This window comes from Aedes albopictus, chromosome 3 (genome assembly GCF_035046485.1).
Source record: "Aedes albopictus strain Foshan chromosome 3, AalbF5, whole genome shotgun sequence".
Taxonomy (NCBI): domain Eukaryota; kingdom Metazoa; phylum Arthropoda; class Insecta; order Diptera; family Culicidae; genus Aedes; species Aedes albopictus.
This window is the reverse complement of record NC_085138.1, coordinates 443,946,907-443,970,463: the sequence shown is the minus strand read 5'-3', so window position 1 is coordinate 443,970,463 and position 23,557 is coordinate 443,946,907. Positions and strand designations below refer to the sequence as shown.

At 39.1% G+C, this 23,557-nt stretch overlaps 1 protein-coding gene across 5 annotated transcripts in view; it reads left to right on the top strand.

Annotated features, from left to right (window-relative positions):
• The window catches only part of LOC115254207 (protein nubbin), a 475,087-nt gene that overhangs the window by 435,635 nt on the left and 15,895 nt on the right, over positions 1-23,557 (top strand). For 4 of the 5 annotated variants that reach the window (XM_062856663.1, XM_062856662.1, XM_062856661.1 and 1 more), the window contains exons 3-6: positions 1,704-1,920; positions 2,001-2,294; positions 2,573-3,416; positions 10,197-10,819. In XM_062856663.1, coding sequence (XP_062712647.1) covers positions 1,704-1,920; positions 2,001-2,294; positions 2,573-3,416; positions 10,197-10,819 — 1,978 coding nt within the window. Of the gene's footprint in view, positions 1-1,703; positions 1,925-2,000; positions 2,295-2,572; positions 3,417-10,196; positions 10,820-23,557 lie in introns of those variants that run through there. The other variant, XM_062856665.1, reaches the window with a different exon arrangement.

Sequence of the window (23,557 nt, the reverse complement as noted above, 5' to 3'; positions counted from 1 at the left end):
TTTCAATCTAGTGTGCATTAAAAATTGGTTCCTCAATTCGAGCTCTCCCTATCGAGGCATGGAAGGACAAGGTATTTGGAGTACATAACTCAAAATTTCTAGAGCACCGTTTTTAAGAACCGTTGAACGGATTTGGATTAAAATGCATCACGCTGTTGACAACCACTGAACAATTAGCGTGATGTATTTTCGTCCAAATCCGTTCAACGGTTCTTAAAATCGGTGCTCTTGAAATTTTGAGTTATGTACTCCAAATACCTTGTCCTTGACTGTACTTCAAAAGTTGTACCGAAATAGTAGTTTACGCAACAAGGTGCAGAATGAAGATTTTTACAGTACGAGTTGCACATTTGTCCAACGAGGCTTGCAGAGTTGGATAATTTCGACGAGTGTTGTAAAAATCGAGTTTTGCACCGAGTTGCGTACAACGTTTTTTTGCAGTTTCTGAAATTACCGCTTGTGAATAGTTTTTAACAATTTTTTTTCAACAAATTGCACATATAGAAATCATATAGAAAGCATCACCAAGTTGATCAAAACTGAAAACAAGCTGTAATGGTTCATTACGCAACGCAAATCAGTGCTGTAATGAACCATTACAGCACTGCTTGTTTGGTGTGGGAAAGTAGGCCTTTTCCTGGCAGATTTGCGTGAGGTAAACTAGCCTATTACGATGAGAAATTGCAAAATAGTAGTTTACGCAACAAGGTGCAGAATGACGATTTTTACAGCACGAGTCGTACATTTATCCAACGAGGCTTGCCGAGTTGGATAATTACGACGAGTGCTAAAAAAATCGAGTTCTGCACCGAGTTGCGTACAACGTTTTTTGCAATTTCATAAATTACCCTTGAGGATAGTTTTCAACAAAACTTTTTCATCAAACTGCACACTGATGTTCACAGCCAATGTTTAAGAAAATCTGATCATAATAGGTTATATTGTGCAGTTGTCACAATTTTTCAAAACTGCGTCCAGAAAGCATCAAGAAGTTGACCAAAACTGAAAACAGTGCTGTAATGGTTCATTACGCAACGCAAATCAGTGCTGTAATGAACCATTACAGCACTGTTAATTTGGTGTGGGAAAGTAGGCCTTTTCCTGTCAGACTTGCGTGAGGTAAAACAGCCTATTACGATGAGAAATTGCAAAAACTATTTTACTGATTTGCAAGTTTAATTCGACGTTCAAAATGTAAGAAACATCGCAGTTTTTGCTTTTTATATCCTTCATGGGTGAAAATAACAAAACTTTCGAAAATTCCCATGAGGACTGGCAAGTTTCATTGGATTAATATTCGATTTGTTCTTTAAAAATCCCCACCCCAACTTGTTTTATGAATATTATTGAAAGTATAACACACCTCACTACTTATCGCTAACAACATATGGATTGCTCTTCAATCAAAATATTGTTGCAGTGTTAAATCTTCCCCACTTTTTTGTCCGCCATAATTAACAATAATTGCTCCTAATTACAAGTTTTTGAAAATTGTCAATTTTAATTTCCGTTCCTTAATTACGACATAGTCGATTTTCTACGCCTTGTCATTGCCGACCATCACCGTCATTCGCCAGCGTAATCGTCGTCGTCACCGTTACAGTTTCATCCATAGCCTACCACGATTCAACCAGCACTCTTGCTCTCTGACTCTGACCCACCCACCATCATCTCACACCTCTCTTTTCCTCTTCTATTTACAGGACCGGGAAAGAAGTGATAATTGCAGCCGTTCAAACAGCCCACTGGACGAGCTGAACGAGGCGTCAAACCGTTCGAAAGTGGTGGCCGCGGCATTACGGAGCCGGGAAAAAATGTCTCCCCTATCCCTGTCGACGGGTGGATCCCCGGTGACTAACCAAGCAGCAGCAGCTGCAGCAGCCGCCGCCGCCGCAGCCCAGGTGCATCTGAATGGAACTAGTGAGTACATATCGAGTTCTAAAATCACACCCCGGAGAACTCTCTTACGATCTACATGAGTCATGCTTTTTTGTCCACAGTGCAAGACATGCTGAACCTACAGAAGCTGCAGAGTTTGGCTCAGCTGTCCGGCGGGGCGGGAGTTATGCCGGGGCTGGGTCTTCCGACGGCTGGTTTACCGTCGGCGTTACTTAATAATTCACCCCTGAATCTTAGTCTTGGCGCACAAAGCCATTCGCCTGTGATGGGAGCACTGGGAGCTGCTTCGCAACCCCTGACAGCTGCGGCCGCTCAAATGCCTCAGTTGATTCTAGCATCTGGTCAGATTGTCCAAGGCATCCAAGGAGCCCAACTGCTCATACCAACGTCACAAGGTAAGTTGATCCAACCGAACACGTGTTCATGAGCTACAACCCCCACATGAGGTCATTGGCGTAGTTAGAAATTTTCTGGGACCCAACGGGACTGGATCGACATGGTACGGCTGTACAAAATTATATTTTACAGAAAATCCCTTCTCCAGCTACGCCAATGCCTGGGCTGTGTTTTATTTACGCGTGTATCAATGTTCATCTCTTAACCGCTATTAACACCCTTCCCACGTTTATTTTCCCCCTCAACCCAACAAACGCACCGAATCACGCACACGCAGGAATTGCCACCCAAACCATTCTGACGATCCCCGTGGGGCAACAGGTGATTTCGAACATGAGCAGCGAAAATTTATTGCAATGTTTAAATTTTAATACGGTCGCAAACAATAATTTCAACGAGATGCTGAACCAATCCAGTCACCACCATCACCACCATCCGCACCACCCGGGCAATGCGGCGTTTGCGGTAGCGGCCGCAGCAGCCGCCGCAGTGGCAACCCGCGAGTCCCCCGTCACAGTCAATAGTGCAATCAACACAACAAGTCTACTTACGAACCAATTGGCGCTGGCCGCAGCCGCCGCAGCTAATAGCAATCACCACCATCACCATCATCACCAGCAACAGCACCAACAGCAGCAGCAGCACCCCCAGACGCAACACCACCAATCGCAGCAGGCCAAGCATCTGCATCTTGGGCTCCCGTCGGGTCATCCTTCGACGCCTTCTTCGTCGGCGGCATCGTCCACCATCCACGTGGCGGACAAGTTCAAGAATCTGTCCACTCACGAGAAAACCCCGTCAGAGCGGTCCACCCCGGAGATGCGCATCAAGCTGGAGTCTCCTAAGGTGCCGTCGCCCATTTCGCTGACGCCACAATCGCGACCTCCGAGCAACAGTTTTGCGTCGGTGTTTGAGAAATCGCCGCAGATGAAGCGAACCGCGTCGCCCAGTATACCGCCCTGCAGTGGAAGCAACAGCAGTACTGGGAGCGGCGGTGGAAGTAATAGCAGTGTCATCAGTGGACTCAGCAGTAGTGGCGGCAGCATTGGCCATGGGCAGATCCATGTGGCTAAGAATCTGACCAGCCCGCACCATTCGCCGTCGGACAATGCGATCAGTAGGTGAGTGTACGTCAAAATTGTTCCACATTTTGGTGATACATATGTAGTATTGAAGGGATGTTTCAGAAGAGTCACATTGTGTTATGAATAGGCATATGGGACAATTGAACTATAGATTACACACTAAACGCTTTCAGCAATATTTTGCTGAATTTTGCCGAGCTGAAGGGTTCAGCAAAATTTTTTGCTGAACTTTCAGCAAAGTTTGCTGAATTTCAGCAAAACGTTACTGATGATCAGCAGAGTTTACTGAACAAATCAGCAAAATTTTGCTGAATTTCAGCAAAATTTTTGCTGAAGCCTTCAGCTCGGCAAAATTCAGCAAAATTTTGCTGAAACCCTCAATCGATTTTTGGTGTGTACGAAGATGTCACCAAATCACTTTTCCATGTTTTTCGAAAGTGGCCCCAAACTTTTGGAGTTACTTTATTCAATATCTTTTTTTCCTAGATTGTTAAGCCAAGTTCGGCAAAAATCAGTTTAAAGCTAATAGAAAATAGGTTATATTACCGTTCTCATCTTGGAATTTGGTCGACCCAATTTCCAGTTGACTTATTATCTTTTGAATAAGACCTATGGTTTTGAAATGGGACAAATTGGCAAAGATATGGGCCTAAAAACATGACATGTTTTTGAAGGGGTGACCCCAAACTTTTGATCGGGAGTGTACATCTGTTACCAGAAATTGAACACTATACAATGTGAGATAAGCTATACATGACAGATTGGCATTCAGCTGAAAATGAATTCGGTAAAACACGAATGAAAAAATGAGAACGTCAATCTTCGATTTTTCTACTCTCTGATTTGAGCACTTTTGCTATGCCCCGCGTTAAGCAATTCAGAGCAGAGAGCTATGGCAACAGTGGTCAAAAGACTTTTATAGGAATGACCAAAGAGAGTCCTTTCAAGGGTATTGCAGGGGGTTCCAGAGGGGTTTTTGGCTTGATTTCAGGGGGTACTACGAGGTCTTAGATATGTTTCAGGAGATCTCAGGGATGTTTCAGTGGTTCTCAGGGGCATTCAAGGGTCTTCAGGGGGGTACTAGAGACTCTAAGAGGTGTTTCAAGGAGAGCTTAGGGGGTTTCAGGTGTACCAGGAGGATTCAGTGTCGCTTTGGAGTGTCTCAGGGACGTTTCAGAGAGCCTTCATGGAAAGAATTTCATGGGATCTCAGGAACGCTTCTGAAACTCCTTGGAACGCCTCTAAAGCACCGTGAAATCCATTTTCTTTAGGGCTTTATGGGAACTTGCTGAAAACGCACTTAGCCGTTACTCAAACGCGTCAAGGTCTCTGGGGTGCTTCAGGGGCTCCCAGGGGGTTTTAGAGGGATTTAGGGCGTTACAGGTGGTCTCAATAGGGTTTATGGTGCTCCAGGAACTCTCAGGAGGCCTTCCATGGGGTCTGAAAGGCATTTTATTGGGTTTCGTGGGATCGCAGGGGGTCCCAAGGAGTTTCATAAAGACCTCATGGAGATTTTAGTGGGTCTCAGGGACGTTTCAGGGATCGGCAAAGCCGAGTAAGCTTATTGAAAGATCAGATGATTTTGATCAGAAAACTTATAAAAACTTTGATTTTACCTTAATATCTATACATTTTGCTATTGATACACGAAAGATAAAATTTCCGTAGTAGCATACATGTAAGTTTGGAGGCTAACTGCAGAAAAGAGATCCCAGTGGGTTCCATGGCGACTCCAGGGTGTCTCTGACGGAACGCTGTTGTTCTGACACTTCCTAAAGCGCTCCCGAAGCCTCTTGGAACCCCATTTCTTTTGGGCATTCTGGGAACTTGCTGAAAACGTGCTTAGCCCCAACTGAATCGACACAGAGTCTCAGGGGTGTTTCAGGGGTTCCCAGGAGGTTTCAGAGGAATTTCAGAGGGTTTCAGGGCGTTACAGGTGGTCTCAGTAGGGTTTAAGGGGGTCCCAGGGTGTTTCAGGGGGTTCTCGGGGTCTGAAGGTCTCTTCTTCAAGTTGTCTCAGGGACGACCCAGAGGGTCTCAGGAGAGTTTTAGGGGGTCTCAGGGGCGTAGGAGCTTCAGGAGGTCTCAAGTAGTCTCATTCGGAACGCCCTTAACCTTCCATCAGTCGCGCGGTTGAGATTTTTTCAGCGTGTTGTACAAAATAAAACATCGTGATCACTCGAGGGTTAAAGGCTCCTGAAACTCCCTGAAACGTCCCTGAAGCGCCTTGGAACTCCTTCTTTTGAGCTATCTGGGAACTTCCTGGAAACGCCCTTGGCCCCAACAAAACATATTATGTTATAAACTTGTCTGTCATAAGCGGCAAAATAACAAATATCATAACAAAAAAAAATCTTCTTGGAAAACCATTTTAATAACTTGTTTTGTTAGTTTCAAGAACAACTTAATAACAGGGAATTTATAAAATATTTCAATAACAAATTTTGATATTAATAGGTTATTCACCGAAAAAAATTTCTACTCAATGACTGAGTTAGCCTTACTCAGAAATCGATAAATTCTTTGTCTTCTTACTCAGTTTCGGCTAAAAATAGAACAACTCATTGGCAATGGGTTGTCCCCCTTTTAACGGAAACTGAGTGAGAAAACAAAGGATTTTTCGATTTCTGAGTAAGACCAATTCAGCCACTGAGTAGAAATTTTTCCCTGTGTTGATAATAATCGGAAAGCAAAATTTGTTATGATATCGAAATCATAACTAAGTAAATTATGATACTTATTATATAGAATTATTCACTATGACTCCCAAACCCACCAATAACATGAGTAACAATACTTTAAATGATCGAAATATATTCAGTTTTTAATTCATTCTAAGAGTATGTAAAAGAAAAATCTTCCAGAAATTTCTCCGAGAGTTCTTCCACGAAATCATTCATGGATGTTCAAAGACTCCTCTAGAAATTCCTTCAGAATTATGAACAGAATCCCTTCAAGGATTTCTTCAGAATTTCGCGTGATTATTTGTCCCGAATTTCATCTTAAGATTTCTCTGAAAGTTTTTTTGAGAATTTCACCAGGAGTTTTTTTTCGAAGAGTTTTCAATGAGTTCTCAAAAGATCTTGCCAATATTTCTAATAATTACTCAGAAGAATTACTTTTGAAATTTCCAAGAAGACTTCTTCAGGGTATCGAAGGGTTCATTCATTCATTTTTCATTCATTCATTAATTTATTTCCCAATACACTTAAGACAAAAGCCTTTTGTGTTTTAGATTTTTTATGATACATGAAGTGCGTCGAATGCATGAAGTTGACAATTTCTGTAACTGACTAATTATTTATCTAAGTTGCTCTATAAATTCCCTCTTGAATTGTACAAACAGGTTCCTCCAGAACTCCCAAGTGTTTTTCAGAATATTATTTAAGGAACTTTCAGAGGAGTTGTTTAGCAATTTCCATCCTAACTGTATACGAAAATGGAACAAAATAAAGGACAGGTCATTATTATCGAATTGTTGCTTTGATTTCAAAACTTGTTACTGTTATGTTATTGTTGATAAGTTGGTCAATAGTACAACAATAACAAAACTTTTACTTCAACAAAACATGTTATTTAAATGTAATTAGGTGAATGTATATCAATAGCTTGATAATAACAAAATGAGATTGCCCTACAAAATTTGTTATGAAAAAGCTACGCCTTCATAACTAAATAGTAACAAAACAAGACATAAAAACAGGTTATGTGATTTCGTAGTTATTAATTTGATATTCTCCTCTGCTCGGGCAGGAGAAAGTACTGTTCTCGCGAATTAAGTTTCTTCATTGAAGCCCTAACTCATTTTATGCACGAATTTCCCTTTTTTATGCCTTTTTATGATTCATAAATATTTTTTATGCAATGCAGTATCATAATTTCACATTTCATATAACTCATTTTGGTATCATAATGGCCATTTTTTTCCGAACTGGCTCATTATGCAACTGAAATGAGTTGCATAATGAAAAACAGTTGTATAATGTTCATTTTGCAACTCTTTTGAGTTGCATTATGAACATTATGCAACTCAAATGTGTTGCATTATGAAAAAAAAATCATTGCAAGAATTTTGTATGGAACTCGTTGCAAAACTCGAATTTTCAGCACTCTTCGTATTAATCCAACTCGGCAAGCCTCTTTGGATAAAAGTACGACTCGTGCTGAAAAAATCAACTTTTTGCAACTCGTTACATAAATAACTATAATGCGATAGGTTTTCGGCGAGAAATGATAAGCTTTATGTTACCAGATTGTCCGGACGTTTTGGTCGATTCTACTGGCCTTCGACCATCTTCTGCGGGCTATTCTTATAACCGTCTTTTCACAATTGGACAGCCATAAGTTATGGCCATGGTTTGTAAAAAAGTAGTGTTCACGGTGTGGCTTCGGTGTCAGTATGGCTTCCCGAGCAAAGTTTCATAACAACCGGATAATATACTGTGTTATCTGATATAAAAAAATAATCAACTAAATTTGTTCTCATTGTGTCTGAATAAGCAGGCAACATAACAAACATGATAACAACCAAGTGCACCCGTGATATCATTAAAATATCTCACTATGTTATCATCAAAGGTACCCTGATAACAACTTCTGTAAATCAATCAATTTTATGCAATTGAAAACTCAGTTTGTTATCTGAAAGATATTTGCAACGGTCATTGATAACTAACTTCCGTTGTTGTTGTGGACGATGATGCCCCCAATTTGACAGATAATAGTAACATGAACTATCAAGTTGATAACACAATATTGTAAAATGAGTTCTGGAGCGAACACTAGTTATCAGTTTGTTACTGGTCAGTTATTGTACTTGCTCGGATTTCTATTCCGAAGAATCATTACTTGTTCTGTGGCTTAGTTGGTTAAAGCGTCGGTCTAGCAAATACGGAGTCGTGGGTTCGTATCCCACCAGAACCCGACTTTTTTGCACAAATTTCATCTCTCTATTTGTCAATTAGCATCATTTCGTGCCTTCTAATTACAAGTTTTTCCAGAAATCGACAGTTGACTTAACGCATATTTTCTAACAATAAAAGTTGCTCGTAAATCAAATTGGTTACCTAATTCCAGCAAAAGACAAATGCTAGATGCAAGTTTACCTTATCCATGTGTTCTGTACAGTTTTAGTATTGACCAAGAGCTATCACGTGTGGTTTACTGGAGGTGTTACTTCAAGGCATAGGTAAAGCTAGTTCTCCTGTTCCCAAGTAAAATTTCTCCTTTTCCCGCTAGTAATTATGACAATTGATTTAGTAGAGGGAGATTCCTTTCCGAATAATAGCACTAACTATTTGTCCGCGGGGAAAAGTAACAGCTCCATTTGATTTGCACGGGAACCGTTTACCGGGCGTTAACTTGTTTCCTCACTTTCCATCTGCGAACTGCTCAAGTAATTTTGGAGCGGAATCATCACTTGACCATTACTTGTCCTATCTTTTTGCACAGTACGTATGAAATTGAAATCAGCCTTAAACATAAAGTTTTCATAAGTTATGACATGCGATATATCAAGATCTTGTTTATTTGAAATAGTGGGTTTTCAGCAAAGTTGTTCAGAATTTCAAGAACAATATGTGAAAGCAGATAAAAAAGTGTCGTCTTCGGCAAAGTTGTTTAGAAAGACAAGAACATTTTGTTGATTGACCGATTACCTGGCGATTTTGCCGCTTGTTGGCGCTAGTTATCAAGCAAACTTCTAAACTTCGCTATCTCGGAAACTAAAGCAGATAGAAAAGTGTCATTCGAATTACTTATCCCACACCGTATCTGATATATTATGCTTAATTTTAATCTGCATGGTCAGTGTTGCCAACAATAACAGAATGGTTATGTCGCAGTGTGAAGCAATCTACTGCAAATGAGGTGAACTACAATATTGTCGAACTTTCGAATTACCTATCTCACACCATTTCTGAGATATTCAGCTGTATTTTCATCTACATCAGCAGTGTTACTAGCTACTACAAGAATTATATGTTGTAAAAGTATGCCCAAAATTTGCTGTGCTATAAAGTAACACCAAAGATACTGTAAGACTTCTACATAATCGGAGCGGACCTGGTGTGATGGTTAGAACACTTGACTATCACGCCGAGGACCTGGGATCGAATCCCACTCCCGCCAAACTCGCAAAATGTGAGTTCTTCCTTCGGAAGGGAAGTAAAGCGTGGGTCCCGAGATGAACTAGCCTAGGGCTAAAAATCTCGTAAATACAGATAAAAAAAATTCTACATAATCTTGATTAAACATTCGAATTTGACATTTTTTATTAAAACCGTATTGATCAATTTTATACACTATACAGCATCGCCAGTTGTAGAGATGATTTTGAAGAACCAACTCTGTTAGAAAAACTAAATTGGGAACCTAAGATGTATTGCTGATAATGTGTAGTGTTCATTCAAATTTAAACGAACACGTGAACTATTCCAATAGTAGTGAATTTCATAATAAGATGTTCAGTTTCAATGCAGCAGTGTTGCCAGCTTTTATTCCAGGAATTCATCAGAAACAGAACCGAAAATAGCTCTAATGATAAGCAATAATGCAGCATTGAATGGTTGCGTTTCAGCTGCGTTACTGAATAATAGCAAAATATTAATAATATTGAAGTCCCTTGAACGCTTTTTTATTTATTCTGGTACAAATACCGATTGTTGAGAAGACCAGCAAATTTGTTAGACGAAGCTCAGTAATATGTCGTCCTAATTCACATCAATACATATAAGTAAAATCAAAAACAGATTCCTATTTATACAAGTGCACAACTCATTTTTTGTGTATGTTTGCCCTTCTCTTATCAATCAACAGGATTACAACGTCAAACGGTGAAATCACGGTTACCAAGTCGTCGCAAGCACCTCCCACTCCACCCCTATCAGTACAAAAAAATCATCCCGCATCGCTGCACTTCAATCCATCCATCTCGCCCCAACCGTTGCTCCACCATGCGAGAGATCTCCACCAACAACAGCACCAGCAACAACAACAGCAGCAACATCCAGTGCCATCCAGCCACAGCTCGACCCATTCCGGCCTGACAGCTGGCATCTCGTCCTCATCTTTATCGTCGCCCTCCGCCCTTCTCGGAGCCGGCGACAACCATCACCTAGCAGCGAAAGAGCAACAGGGTCTGCAGCACAAACCGTCCGCAACGTCCACCAGCACCAGCTTGAGTGCCGGCGCCACCACCAGCACCACGCCGGGAGTGATCTCCCTCACGCTGGACGACGTCGTGGAGCAGAAGATATCCCCCCACTCGGCCGGTTCGTCATCGTCCACCACCAAGCGGCATCGAAGTCTAACGCCCCCACCGCGGAAGATGAGTCCTGCGGGATCGCTTCAGCACTCGCACCGGGACGAGGATGACGACGATGATGACGGGGAAGACGACGACAACCATTCCGGCGGCCACGAGTTGGAAGACTCACCAAGTAAGCGATAAGGTTTCGTTTTTATTCCGATTTTGAGTAACATATACATATGAACAGAGATACACTAGCATGCACCGATACACACACACATACAGTTGCCTGCTTTTCAAACACTTGAGGCAATTATTACTAATTAACCCTCTAATACCCAATCCCGCCTTTAGACGGGATATAGTTTGAGCATTTTTGTAATTTTTGCGTCGTGGAAAATCATATTTTTATATTTTTGGCTTATATTGAGGACGGTTCTGTATATCGTAAAATGGTTTTTGGTGTATTTTAAAGCGTATTTACATTTTTTTTAAATCATTGAAAAATTTATGTTTTAGTCACCTTTTAGAAGTCATTGTTTATTTTGTATTGGTTCGCTACAATTAACATATTTTAAATTTTTCCCAAACCATTATATCCTTGTTTAATAGTTTAAGGGAATCGAATATACTCTAAAATTGTTTTCCTTAAAATTACACGGAAAATAAAGTTTTCTGTGAAAAAAAAATTAAAATAATAATATTTCAACAATAATCATAAAATCTCAAAATGTTTTCATCTCAAAAAATCCGTTCCCCAAATTGACTTCCAGGAAATATATAAAAGTGTGGGGATGGTAAGAATAAAAAAATAGAAAAATCAAAAACGGAAATTCACGAAATCGAGAATTAAAAAGAATCATCTTCCAAAACATGTTTAAATCGATTTTAGTTGACGAAAAATGATATTTAGATCAAAATCAAAAATTTGGGTATCAGAGGGTTAAGAAAAATATAAATAGGTGATATGCACGCATTGTGTGTGATCGATTTTAAGAAGAACGTGAGGGAAACAATGATGATTAGAGAAATATTTTTCACAAAATTTCACAGAAAAGAAGATTTTTTCGAATGAATTTAAAGATATTGTTCAATTTCGTGAAATCATATAAAAAACCAAATTGTGGCAACTTCTCAAGAGCACTATGCAAGTCCCAATCATTAGCTACACCACTGATGAGCACGGCATGAGATGATTGAGTTCGAATTTAAGACGACTGTCATTGTCTCACTGACTCAGACGCTCTGGCTTGATGTGGTTACTTCTACCGAATCATGCCCGAGTGTAAATAAATATATGAGTCCGACGATCATAAGTATCCGACCAATCCCGAGAACAGTGGCACAGTAAACAGCAAGATGGAATGATTTTCTTCAATTTCCGAGTCAATTAATTTGACATTCTCCATTAACGCTTAATTTACGCTAAACAGTTGCCTAAGTGCGGTGCTTTGTTCGCTATTACTGGAGCGCGCTCCCGCGTGGCGAAGGAAGAACGACTAGCGCGTTGATGCCGTTTCTGGGTATGCAATGCATGGGTTCTTTAGTAGTGCGAAGGGTGATGTCTGCGGGTGGAGAAATATTTTTCAAATCGATCCATAATGGAAGAGGTTTATTAGGATCACACATTGATTTCTGGAATGCCCCGGCATCGTCAATCAATTGAAGGCAAATGTTGTACGAAGGTTGTGAAACGTAGATTTGGTTTTGAAATAGTTCAGCCTAATAAACAATGAGGGGCTTCAAAACTGAGTTGTGGCCTTTATATTAAGGGTTACTGACATTAAGGGCAATATCAAATCGAACATTTTTAATTGCATTATTTGCAAATATACCAGCCAGACAATGTACATTCCTAATTTCATAAAAAATGGTGCCCTAGAACGAAGGTTACAGTCCATTATAGTGCGAAACTTTAAACGTGGTTAGAATTTATGTTTTTAAAATGTGCCGTTACGGTGATCACGATATCTCTAGAGCTAAACTTTTCATATCATGTACTGATTTATCGACCGTATTCTATAATTAACTTGATGATTTTGTGGCTATATCGGTCTCTTTCTACTCATAAGTATAAGGGAGTAGAGATCAAAGTGGATAATGAAATGATAGATATGATAGAATTCGCTAGGTAGCGAACAAGTGTGAAAATTTTATAGAAGTTGAAATTAGGCAAGTAGGCCATGTATTGAACGAATACATCGAATGCGTGAAACTTCTGCCGTGCGACCTGTGATTTTAAACAGATCGGCTTGGTTGGTAGTTCATACCACCTTACCTAGACTGGCAAAAGTTTCAGGCACCCGACTGCCTATGTATTGTTCTGTTTTCATCACAAATTCTATCGATCGATCGGTAGCTTTTTCGGAATTCGCACTCCGTTCATAGAGGTATGCCTATATCGCGGCGTGTTCTTCCTATTAGCTTTTTCGATCTTATTGGATAGAACACTTTTCTTTTTGAGCCAAACTTTTCATATCATGTACTGATTTATCGACCTTATTCTATAATTAACTTGATGATTTTGTGGCTATATCGGTCTCTTTCTACTCATAAGTATAAGTTAAAGCTAATTATGATTTTGTGATTTTGTAAGGCAGAAAAGTCTCTTAACCCTTTAATACTCTTTTTTTATCTAAATGTCATTTTTCGTCATCTAAAATCGATTTAACCCTTATGTGGCCGACTGGGTACCCGGGTACCCAGCGCCCATTTAAAAAGCACGAAGTAGAAAAAAGCAAAAAGTTTGTCGGGCACATAACGGTTAAACATGTTATGGAAGATGATTCTTTTTAATTCTCGATTTTATGAATTTTGGTTTATGATTTTTCAAATTTTTATTTTTTAACATCCCTACACATCTATATTTTTCCTGGAAGCCAATTACCGATTTTTAAAGACGAAAATATTCTATTTTTTTTATAATTATTGTAAAGATATTTTCATTTTAAATTGTTTTTATGGAACATTTTATTTTTCGTGTAACTTTTAGGAAAACCATTTCATTATACACTCAACTCCCTTAAACTTTTTTACTGTAATAGAATGATTTAGAAAATTTCCAAATACGTTAGTTGTTGCGATTAAATACAAAAGAAACAGTGACATCTAGGTGACCAAAATATCAATTTCTCAATGATTTTTTAAAATGTTAATACGTTTTAACCCTTTCACGACGGTTGGGTCATTTGCACCTCACTGACCAGCGGCGAGGTTGGTGAAAAAATTCGTCCCGAAGGGGTTAAAAGACACTAAGAACCAGTTTGAGATAAACAGAACATTCCTTAATATCAGCCAAAAATATAAAAGTTTTGATTGCCCAGGCAAGAAAACATACAAAAATGCTCAAACTATATCCCGTCTAAAGGCGGGGTTGGGTATTGGAGGGTTAACTCTCAAAAATATAAGAAGAGATACTTGCAGCATTTTTAAGATGTTGTACTGTCTGAAATTGGAATTGAAATCCACTTCTCCATACCTTGGAATTTTTAATCCGCTCTCCAGAAATTAATTCCGGAATATTTCTAGAAAAACTTCCATGTGATTCCAAAAAATCCATACTAGAATCATTTCAGGAAATTTAAGCAAACAAAATCAAAATTTTAGAATTTTACCAGAGGTTTTTTCGAGAATTTCTTTAAATAATTTTCCGGAGACTACTTCAGAGATATTTTTAAAGTTTCCTCAATTATTAAAGGGGTTCGTTAAGACTTTTTTCCTGAAGATTCCTTTAGAAATTCTTTATGAGAGTCCTCCATCAATTTGTCAAAGGATAGCTTTCAGAAATCTTCTATGGATTCATTAAAACAATTCCAGCAATTCAGTTTTAAATCATTCTTTTGGAATTCTTCTTCCAGGGATTCTTCGCGAAACTCATTCAGGGCTTCCTTCAGATATTTCCTCAAGAATTTCTCCAAGAATTTCTCTTCCTTTGGGTTTTCTACAAGGATTCCTCCATTAATTCTTTCAGTGGTTCCTTTCGAAAATCTTCCGCCGATTCCTTGAAATTTCATACAGATGTTCATCAAAATGCAATTTCTCCGGCACTTCCTCTATGCAAAACTCTTTCTCCACAGATTCTTTAAGGGATTTATTCTGCAACATTTCCTAGGATTTCCTGCAGCAATTCCTCTACAAATATCTCAAAAGTTTTTTTATATATCTTTAGATCTAGAAGTTTATTTAGGCGGTTTTCTCAGGTATTCAAACAGAAATTCCTTCAGAAATAAGTCCACAGATTGCTCCAAGAATACTTTCAGAAAATCTTACATGATATTTATAGAAGGATTCCTCCAGGAATTTCAAAATCCAAATAATGAACTTTGTTATGCTGGTTCGACTGTAATTGGAGATCGGAGATAGTTTCGGTTTTGCAGTTTTTTTTTTTCATTAGAACAAACTATTTAATTTTGTCCGACGTTTCGACACCGGGTTCGGGAAAAAATAGAGTGAGCAAAACCAAGAGCGACTAAAATTAGCATTTTTAAAATATTGACCAATTATTTGACATGTACCAACCAAAACCTTATACTGACCGTAACAGAACAAGGCAAAGAACAACCAGAATGTTTTTCCATGAAGAAGACACTGCACCCGGAGTCGAAACGTTGGACAAAATTAAATAGTCTGTTCTAATAAATCAAGACTGCTGAAACTATCTCCACTCTAAATAATAAACTTTTCCTATGGAAAAGTTTTTTTTTATTTTTTTAAACGATTAAAAAGAAATTAAAAAAAAAACTTTTCCAGAAATTATTCCAAAAGCTTCTCGAGGCTTCCAGGAGTTCTTAGATATTTCTCCAAAGATTCCTTCAAGAATTTATCATGGATTTCTTCAGATAATCTCAAGGGATTTATTTAAAAGCACTACCTAAGATTTTAACAGGGATGCTACTAGAGCTTTCGTGTTTATTGGATTTCGACTGTTATCATATAGAGCTTTGGGAGGTGGCTTGGCAGTCCTGGTGGGAACTAAAAACGATTTGTTTATATGTTTTGCGACGTTGCGATCCATTTGTGATCTTTTGCAAGGGTTCTAAGTTAGTTTAATGATCAATTTTCAAAATAATGTTACATTGTTATAATTTAACTTTAAGTTCCCGATTTGTTACTTTTTTGTCGATTGTTTTTGCATCTCCATACAGCTTATGCAGGACTATTGCACATATTGAAGGTAATGGCTGCGCAGTATGTTACAGTAACTTCAGTGCAACCCTTACATGCGCTGCCGTGACTGTTTTGTAACCATGTGTGTTGCTTGGGTAACTATTGACTCTTCCAGAAACAGACCATTTTTTCAAATTGGTTACTTCAAATTAAATTATAACAATGTAACATTATTTTGAAAATTGATCATTAGGCTATTTGAAAAAGATCCCTAACCGATCGTAACGTCGGGAAGATTAATACAACTTGTTTATGATTCCCACCAAGACTGCTAAGCTATCTACCAAAGTACTTAAGTTTTTCTCAAAAAAAAAAATTGAGATTTTTTTTCTTCTCAGAAATTCCTATTTGAATTTCTTTTGATTTTTTTTTCAAGGATTCCTTAAAAATGAGATCATTATATAGTTTCTCCAAGGGGATTTCTTCCGGGGATTTCCTCAGGCAATGCAGCAAGGGATTTGTTTAAAAGTTCTTCCATTCTTCCAAGAGTTTTTCAGAAATTCTTCTGAGAATTTCTTTAACAACCCAACAGATAATCCTTCGGAAAATCTTCCAAGGGTTCCTCCAAGAATTCCTTGAAAATTTAATCAGGGATCCCTGCAGAAATTCCCACAAGATTTTTTTTAAATAGCTCCTGCAGTCCTGCAGTTTTGTCAGATATATATCCCGGGATCCTTTCAGAGATTCTCGCAGAGATTATTTCAGATTCCTTTTAGGATTTTTTCGGAAGTTTTTTCAGAAATTGCATAAAACAATGCCTGCTGAATACCTGACAGAACACTTCAATGAACTGAATAAAATGCCTTATTAATTCGCAGAAAAACATGAGAAATTTGTGAAAGTGATTCCCAAGGGAAAATTGTTGGATACTTTTCTGGTGAAATCCATAGAGGAACGGAACATCAAAAGGAATCTCTTGAAAATGTCTGCCGAAATTCCATGAAATGTGCAGATGGAATTCTTGAAGAAATCAATCTTTAAAAGATTTCTAAGGTATCCCTGAAGGATTTCCTAAAAGTTTCTTTGGAAGAACTCCCGTAGATCCTGGAGGATTGTTTTTTGAAAATTTTACTCTATAATTTCTTAAAAGATTAGTACAAAAACTTTCCTGAAGTACTACCTGGAGATTCTTTAAAGAAAATGCTGCTGAAATAAAAATAAATGTGGAAGAATTCCTTTTTTAAGGAACCTTTGAAAGAATACCCGGAAGAGCAAGAGAACCCCCTTCACGTATTTATAGATGAATGTCTTGTAAAATACCTTCAAAATGCCAAGAGAAACTTTGGAGAAAACCCTAAAGCATCCCCGGAATAATTTCCTTTAAGTGATTTTAAGTCTGAATGAATCCTAAGCAACCCCTCCCAAGTAACATTTTTTAGAAAAAAAAAACTAGAGGAGTTTCTCAGAACTAAGATAGAACCAAAATAAAAGGTATCAGGTTTTATGACGGTTTTTAAAACCTGCATAAGACTAATTGGCCATTAAAATGGATGAATACCCGGAGGAACTTCTGGATGAACTTCTGGATGAGCTTCAAGAAAAAACTCTTGAGAGTTCTCTAGAGAAATTTCTGCCTGAGCGAACCCCTGAACAAATGGAGTAGGGGCCTCTAGAGGAATGGCAACAGAAACTTCTGAAAGAGTTCCTGGAAAATTCCTGAAAGTAGAGGTGAAAAGGTTCTAGAAGTTTCAGGGGTTTCCAGGATGTCTCAGGGAAGCTTCTAGGGACGTTTATGGGGTGCTTCAGGGGGCTACAGGACGTTTCAATCAGGTTTCATAGGCGTTTTAGGGTGTTCCAGAGGCGTTACGTGGGGTTCGATGGGGTTTTATGAGGATTTCGAAGATATTTCAAGAAACTTCAGAAGATGTTCAGCGGGTTTTCGAGACGTTACAGAGGTGTTACATAGGCGTTTTTGGTGTTTTCGGAGCGATTCAAGTGCGTTACGTGGGGTTCGAGGGAGTTTTAGGGGAATTTTTGAGGTATATCAAGAAGCTTCACAGGAGTTTTCAGGGATTTCGAAGGGTCTCAGGTGCGTTACCGGCGTTTGCAGGGGTTCTGGAGGGTCTTCCCAGGTGCGTTATCTATGAAATCCATTCCTACCTTCCAAAACTCCTGAAAATGCTTATGTAACGCTTCTGTAACGTCTTTGAAACCCGCGTAAAAACCTTCAAAGCTTCTTGAAATGCCTCCAAAAATCCCCCTAAAACCCCTTGGTTTTTACGTAACGCACTTAAAACCCTCTGAAACCCCTGAAAACGCCTTTGTAACGTTTCGGAAACCCCGCCGAGAATCCTCTGAAGCTTCTTGAAATGCCTCCAAAATCCTCCTAAAACCCCCTCGAACCGCATGTAACGCCCCTGAAACATCCTGGAACCCCTTAAAACGCCTCTGAAACCTCCCTAACAAGCCATGTAACCCCGTTGAATGCCCCAAAAACGAACCCTGAGACATCCTTCAAATCCCTGAAACCTCTGAAACCTTTTCACATCTACCGTGACTTAACTTTATTTACGGCGTTTATTTTTAAATAACGCGGTTTTTTTACGCGGACCGCATACTTAAATATTTTTTTGACTGAATAAACCTCGTGAATTTCAAATAAAGTCTTTTTAAATTAAGTTATATTTTCATTTATTTATTTACACTTTACACTAAGAGTGCATCCGTGTCAGAAATTTGGTTCATTGTGTTATCTAACATTCACACTTCATACATGTATTCAGTTTTAATAATATTTAGGATGGTTAAAGCTATGGATCGCCAACACAACGGTGGGTTCGATTCCCGTTCCGGTCGGGCAAATTTTCTCGACTCCCTGGGCATAGTGTATCATTGTACTTGCCTCACAATATACAAATTCATGCAATGGCAGGCAAAGAAAGCCCTTCAATTGATAACTATGGAAGCGCTCAAAGAACACTAAGTTGAAGCGAGGCAGGCCAAGTCCTAGCGGGGACGTATAGCCATAAAGAAGAAGAAGAAAAAGACGTCTATCGTAGGATTTTTTTCTGTGCACTGATCTGACAGGGTCACTAAATGTCCCCATCTACGTTTTAATCTGTGAGTTTCAGTCTGCTCCGCATGGAAAACTTGGAATCCAATGAAAAGTTTTTGTTTGGATACCAAAAGACTTGCTGACCCCTATTCGGATTCCTTCAGGAACTTATTCTGGAAATCAAGAGATGTCCCGTTTTGAGTCTCTCCTAGAGTTTCTACGGAGAATCCTTTAGAAGTTTTCCTTTATTGTAAGTATCTACGTAAAATCCTTCAAAAGTTCCATCTGAGATTTCTCAAGGAATACCTTCAGGGGTTCTTCCAGAAATTCTTCTTAGGTTTCTTCTTAATGTTTTTCTGGAATTCCATCAGTAGTTCCTTCTGGAATTTTTCAATGAAATCAGTCTGATATTGCGCATCGATGACTGCAAGGCCGCAAATGCGTTAATTGTTTTTGAGATTCGATTTGCAATATCTTCTTGAGTTTTTTTTTCTGGAATTCCTCCAAGTTTTCCTTCTAGGACTCCTGAAGGATTCCAGCAGAAACAGTTTTTGGGATTCTTACAGAAACGTTATGTAAGGTATGTGTGCTATCAGTAATCTCACGCTCCCATATTCATCCTATACGAAAACAAGCGAATACGGCACCGATTGATTCCGTTCTTTTTGTTTTCATGTGTGCTCACTTCTAACAAAAAAATACAAAGATAAGAAACAAAATAATAACAACAAAAGCACAGTTTAATCCCTTGTTTTTCGTAGGATGAAAATGGGAGCCACCTGATTAATAAGGGAACCAATACCCTACCATACAGAGTTTCTAGCTTCTAGATTTTCCAACCGATAATGCTGCAGGCCTGTGCGCCGACTATATTTTGCTCGGCGGCGGCGTAAGGGCCGTTTTTGGTCGGCGGCGGCGGCGTGAATCGGCGTGACCAAAATTTGACCATAATTTCAACATTGGCAAAGCAAAAAAAGTTGTCATTACGCTCTATAATTTGCAGTCTAAGCTTTTTCATGACCACTGATGACATAAACTATTACATTTGAATGAATACCTTTTTATTTCTGTTCGGCTCCGCACTGCCACCAGTGATTAGGCTTTTTTTTACTTGTTCGTTTATTTGGAAAACTCGGGCGTCACATATGGGCATAACAGAGCCGAAATGGTTTACATATTTTTGTTTTACGTTGTTTACATTTTTGAAATTTTTAACAGCCTTAATACTATAGTTTTTTGGGGAGCAGACAAATATTTATATAATATGGAAGGCATATTGAGACAATACCGGTATCCTCAGTGTAATGCATGTTGCATTACTCCATTGCAAACAAAGGGCAATAAAATATTAATTTTACTACAGTTTTTTGTTTTGTTTTCTCAAAACCTTCAGAAGCTATCAAATTTGATAAGTAGGTAACACTATTTTCACTAAGGAATCCCCGAATATTTTCAGGGAGGAATTCTAGGAGGAGCCTGAAAGAAACTCCTGAAGGAATCTATGAAGAAAATTGTGGACGTATCTCTGCAGGGAACTGCTGTATGAAACCCTGAAGAAACTTCTGTAGGTGTCTCTGGCGGTTCAAGAATCTCTTTAAGTAATCCCTGCAGAAAATTCTAAAGAAATCCCTGTTCTTCGAAAGAAATTCCAGGAGGATTCCTCAAATGAATTCAAGCAGGAATCCCAAGAGAATTACAGCTGGAGTTTACAAAGGAATTCCAGGAGAAATCCTCGACGGAACGCCAGCGGGAATTTCTAAAGATATTCCAGAAGGAATCCCCAAAGAATTTCTATGAAGAATCAACAAAAACTATCGAGAGAAAATCTCTGAAGGAATTCCAGGAGATATTCCTGAGAGAATACTAAGAGGAATTTTCGTAAGAATTCTATGAGAAATCCCTTAAGATATTCCAGCAGGAAACTCCGAAGTAATTCTTGGAAGAATCCCCAGAGGAATTCTAAGAGGAACCCCGTGGAAATTTTGTGAGAGATCCCCGTAGGAACTATAGGAGAATTCCTCGAAGAAATTCCAAGAGAAATCCCCGATAAAATTATAGGAGAAATCACCGAAGGAATTCCAGGAGGAAACCCTGCAGGAATTCAAGGAGGACTCCCAAAGGAATTCTAGGAGGAATCTCCGGAGAAATTCGAAGAGAAATCACCAATGGAATTTTATGAGGAAATTCCGGTAATCCTCGACAAAATATCAGGAGGAATCTCCAATTAAATTTTAGAAGGAATCTTCGAAGGAAAACTAGAAAGAATCCTCGAAGAAATTATAGGAGAAATCCCAGAGGGCACCTCCAAAGGAATTGCGGGAGGAATCTCCGAAGGAATCACAAGCGGATTCCACAAAGAGGAAACCCCGATGGAATTCTTAGAGGAATCCCCGTAGGAAGTCCAAGAGGAATTTCCAAAGAAATTCAAAATGGAATCCACGAAGGAACTCTAGGAAGAATCTTCGATTATCAGGAGAAATTTCCGAGGGAATTCTAGGAGAAATCACCGAAAACATTCAAGAAGGAAATCCCGAAAGAATTCCAGGGGGAATCCTGAAGTAATTCCATGAGGTATTTTTGAAGGAATTTAATGATCTGATTTAATGAAAATCCGAAATAGATCTAAGAGGAATTACCAAAAGAATCCCAGGAGGAATCCACGACGGAATATCAAGAGGAATCCTTGAAAAAATCCCAGGAGGATTTAATAAAGGGAGTCCAGGAGGAATCCCCAAAGAAATTCTAGATTTTTTTTAAAGAAATTCGAGAAGAAATCATCAAAGTGTTTCTAGAAGGGACCAACGAAAAATATCCAGGAGAAATCCTCGTAGGAATTCCATGGGAAACCCCTGAAATAATTCTAGAAGGATTTCCCGCAGAAATACCAAGAGCAACATCCGAAATAATTCCTGGAGGAATCCTCGAAGAAATTCGAAGAATAATTCCCGTAGAAATTTAAGGAGGATTTCCCGACGGAATATTAGGAGGAATCGCCGAAGTAATTTCAAGAGGAATTCTCGAAGAAAGTTCAGAAGCAATCCTCGAAGAAAGTTCAGGAGGAATCCCCGAAAGAAGTCCAGCAGGCAGGTATGGTACACAAATTACGTAACGCTAGAATCGGCGATTTCAGACCCCCCCCCCCTCCCTCCTTGTAACGCTTTTTGTATGAAAACCAAAATTATTTTGTATGGCTCGTAACGCTAAACCAGACTCGCCCCTCCCCCTATAGCGTTACGTTATTTGTGTACGATGCCGAATACCCGACGAAATTCCTGGAAGAATTCCCAAAGAAATTACAGGAGAAATCCCTGCAGGGATTTGCTCAATTGATTGATTGATTTGTGTTTATTATTGAGACTTTCAGCCCTTGGCTGATTCGTCTCTTGTGAATGCTTGAAGGAATTCCGGTAGGAAGGATTTGCAGAAGGTATTCTCTAAATAATTCTTGGAATAACTCCAGAAGGAAATTCTTGAGGAATCATTGGAGAAACTCCATGAAAGATCCCACAAAAATATCCTGATGATATGCCTGATTATAATCCTTAGGGAATACTTGAAGAAGCTCCTACAAGAAACCCTGAAGCAACTCTTATAGGACTTCTTGATTGAGCTTCTGGAGAAATCTCTGATGTAACTCCTGGAGGCATCCGTGAATCTTCCTGGAAAAATCTCAATCTCAACCTACAATTTGAAAGAACCCCAGGAGAGATCTCCGGAAGAACTTCTGGAAGAATAACCGAAGGAACTTCTCGAGCAATCTCCTAAAAATATTCTGAAAGAATCTTGGAAAGAAATCTTATATGGGAATCCCTCTATTGACTTCTGGGGTAATCCCTGAAATCTCCTGGAGGTATCCTTGGATCTTCGTTTAAGTTTCACTGTAGAACTTCTATAGAGGTTTCTGTAGGAACTTCTGTAGGAAACCCTAAAAAAAAATTCTGGAGGAATCTCTGAAGAAACATTTGCAAGGATTCCTGAAACTCCTGGAAGAATCTCTGATGGAATTCCTGGAAAGATCTCCTGTAGGAATTGCTGAAGGTACTTCAGAAGGAATCTCTGCAGGAACTAATTTCTTAAGACCTCCTGCAGGAATTCCTGAAGAAACTACTCACGGGATTTTTGATAATTCTTCAGGTGGCATTTATGAATCCTCCTGCAAGAATCTTTAAATGGACTTCTGGAAGGATACCTGAACAAACTCCCGTTGAAATAGCTTAGGGAACTTCTGAAGGTATTCCCAATGAACACGTGGAGGCATCCCTGAATCTTCCTGGAGCTATTAAGGAAATCCCTGAACAAACTCCTGGAGAGATCACTGAAGGAACTTCTGGAGCAATTCTTAAAAAAAAAGTCCTGAAAGAATCTCTGAAAAATTTTCTTGAGGCATCCCCAAGGTATTCCTAGAGGAATCCCCGAAGAAATTTCTAGAGGGATTCTTGAACAAATTCCAAAAATTTCTGAATGACCTCCTGCAATCTCTAAGAAAACTCCTGAACTAGTTCCTAAAGAAACTCCTGTAGGAATTCCTTATGGAGCTTCTGAAGGAATCCATGAAGGATCTTTCATACTAATCTCTGAAGGACCTCCTATGAGAATCCTTAAAGGATATCCTGGATGAATCTTTGATGTATCTCTAGGAAGCATCCCTGAATTCTCCTGAAAGAATTTCTGAAGGTACTATAATCGAGATCTTCCTGAGAGATCTTCTGAAAAAAAAAATCATCCTGGAGGCACCCCTGAAAAATTTTCTGGAGGAATCCCAGGTGG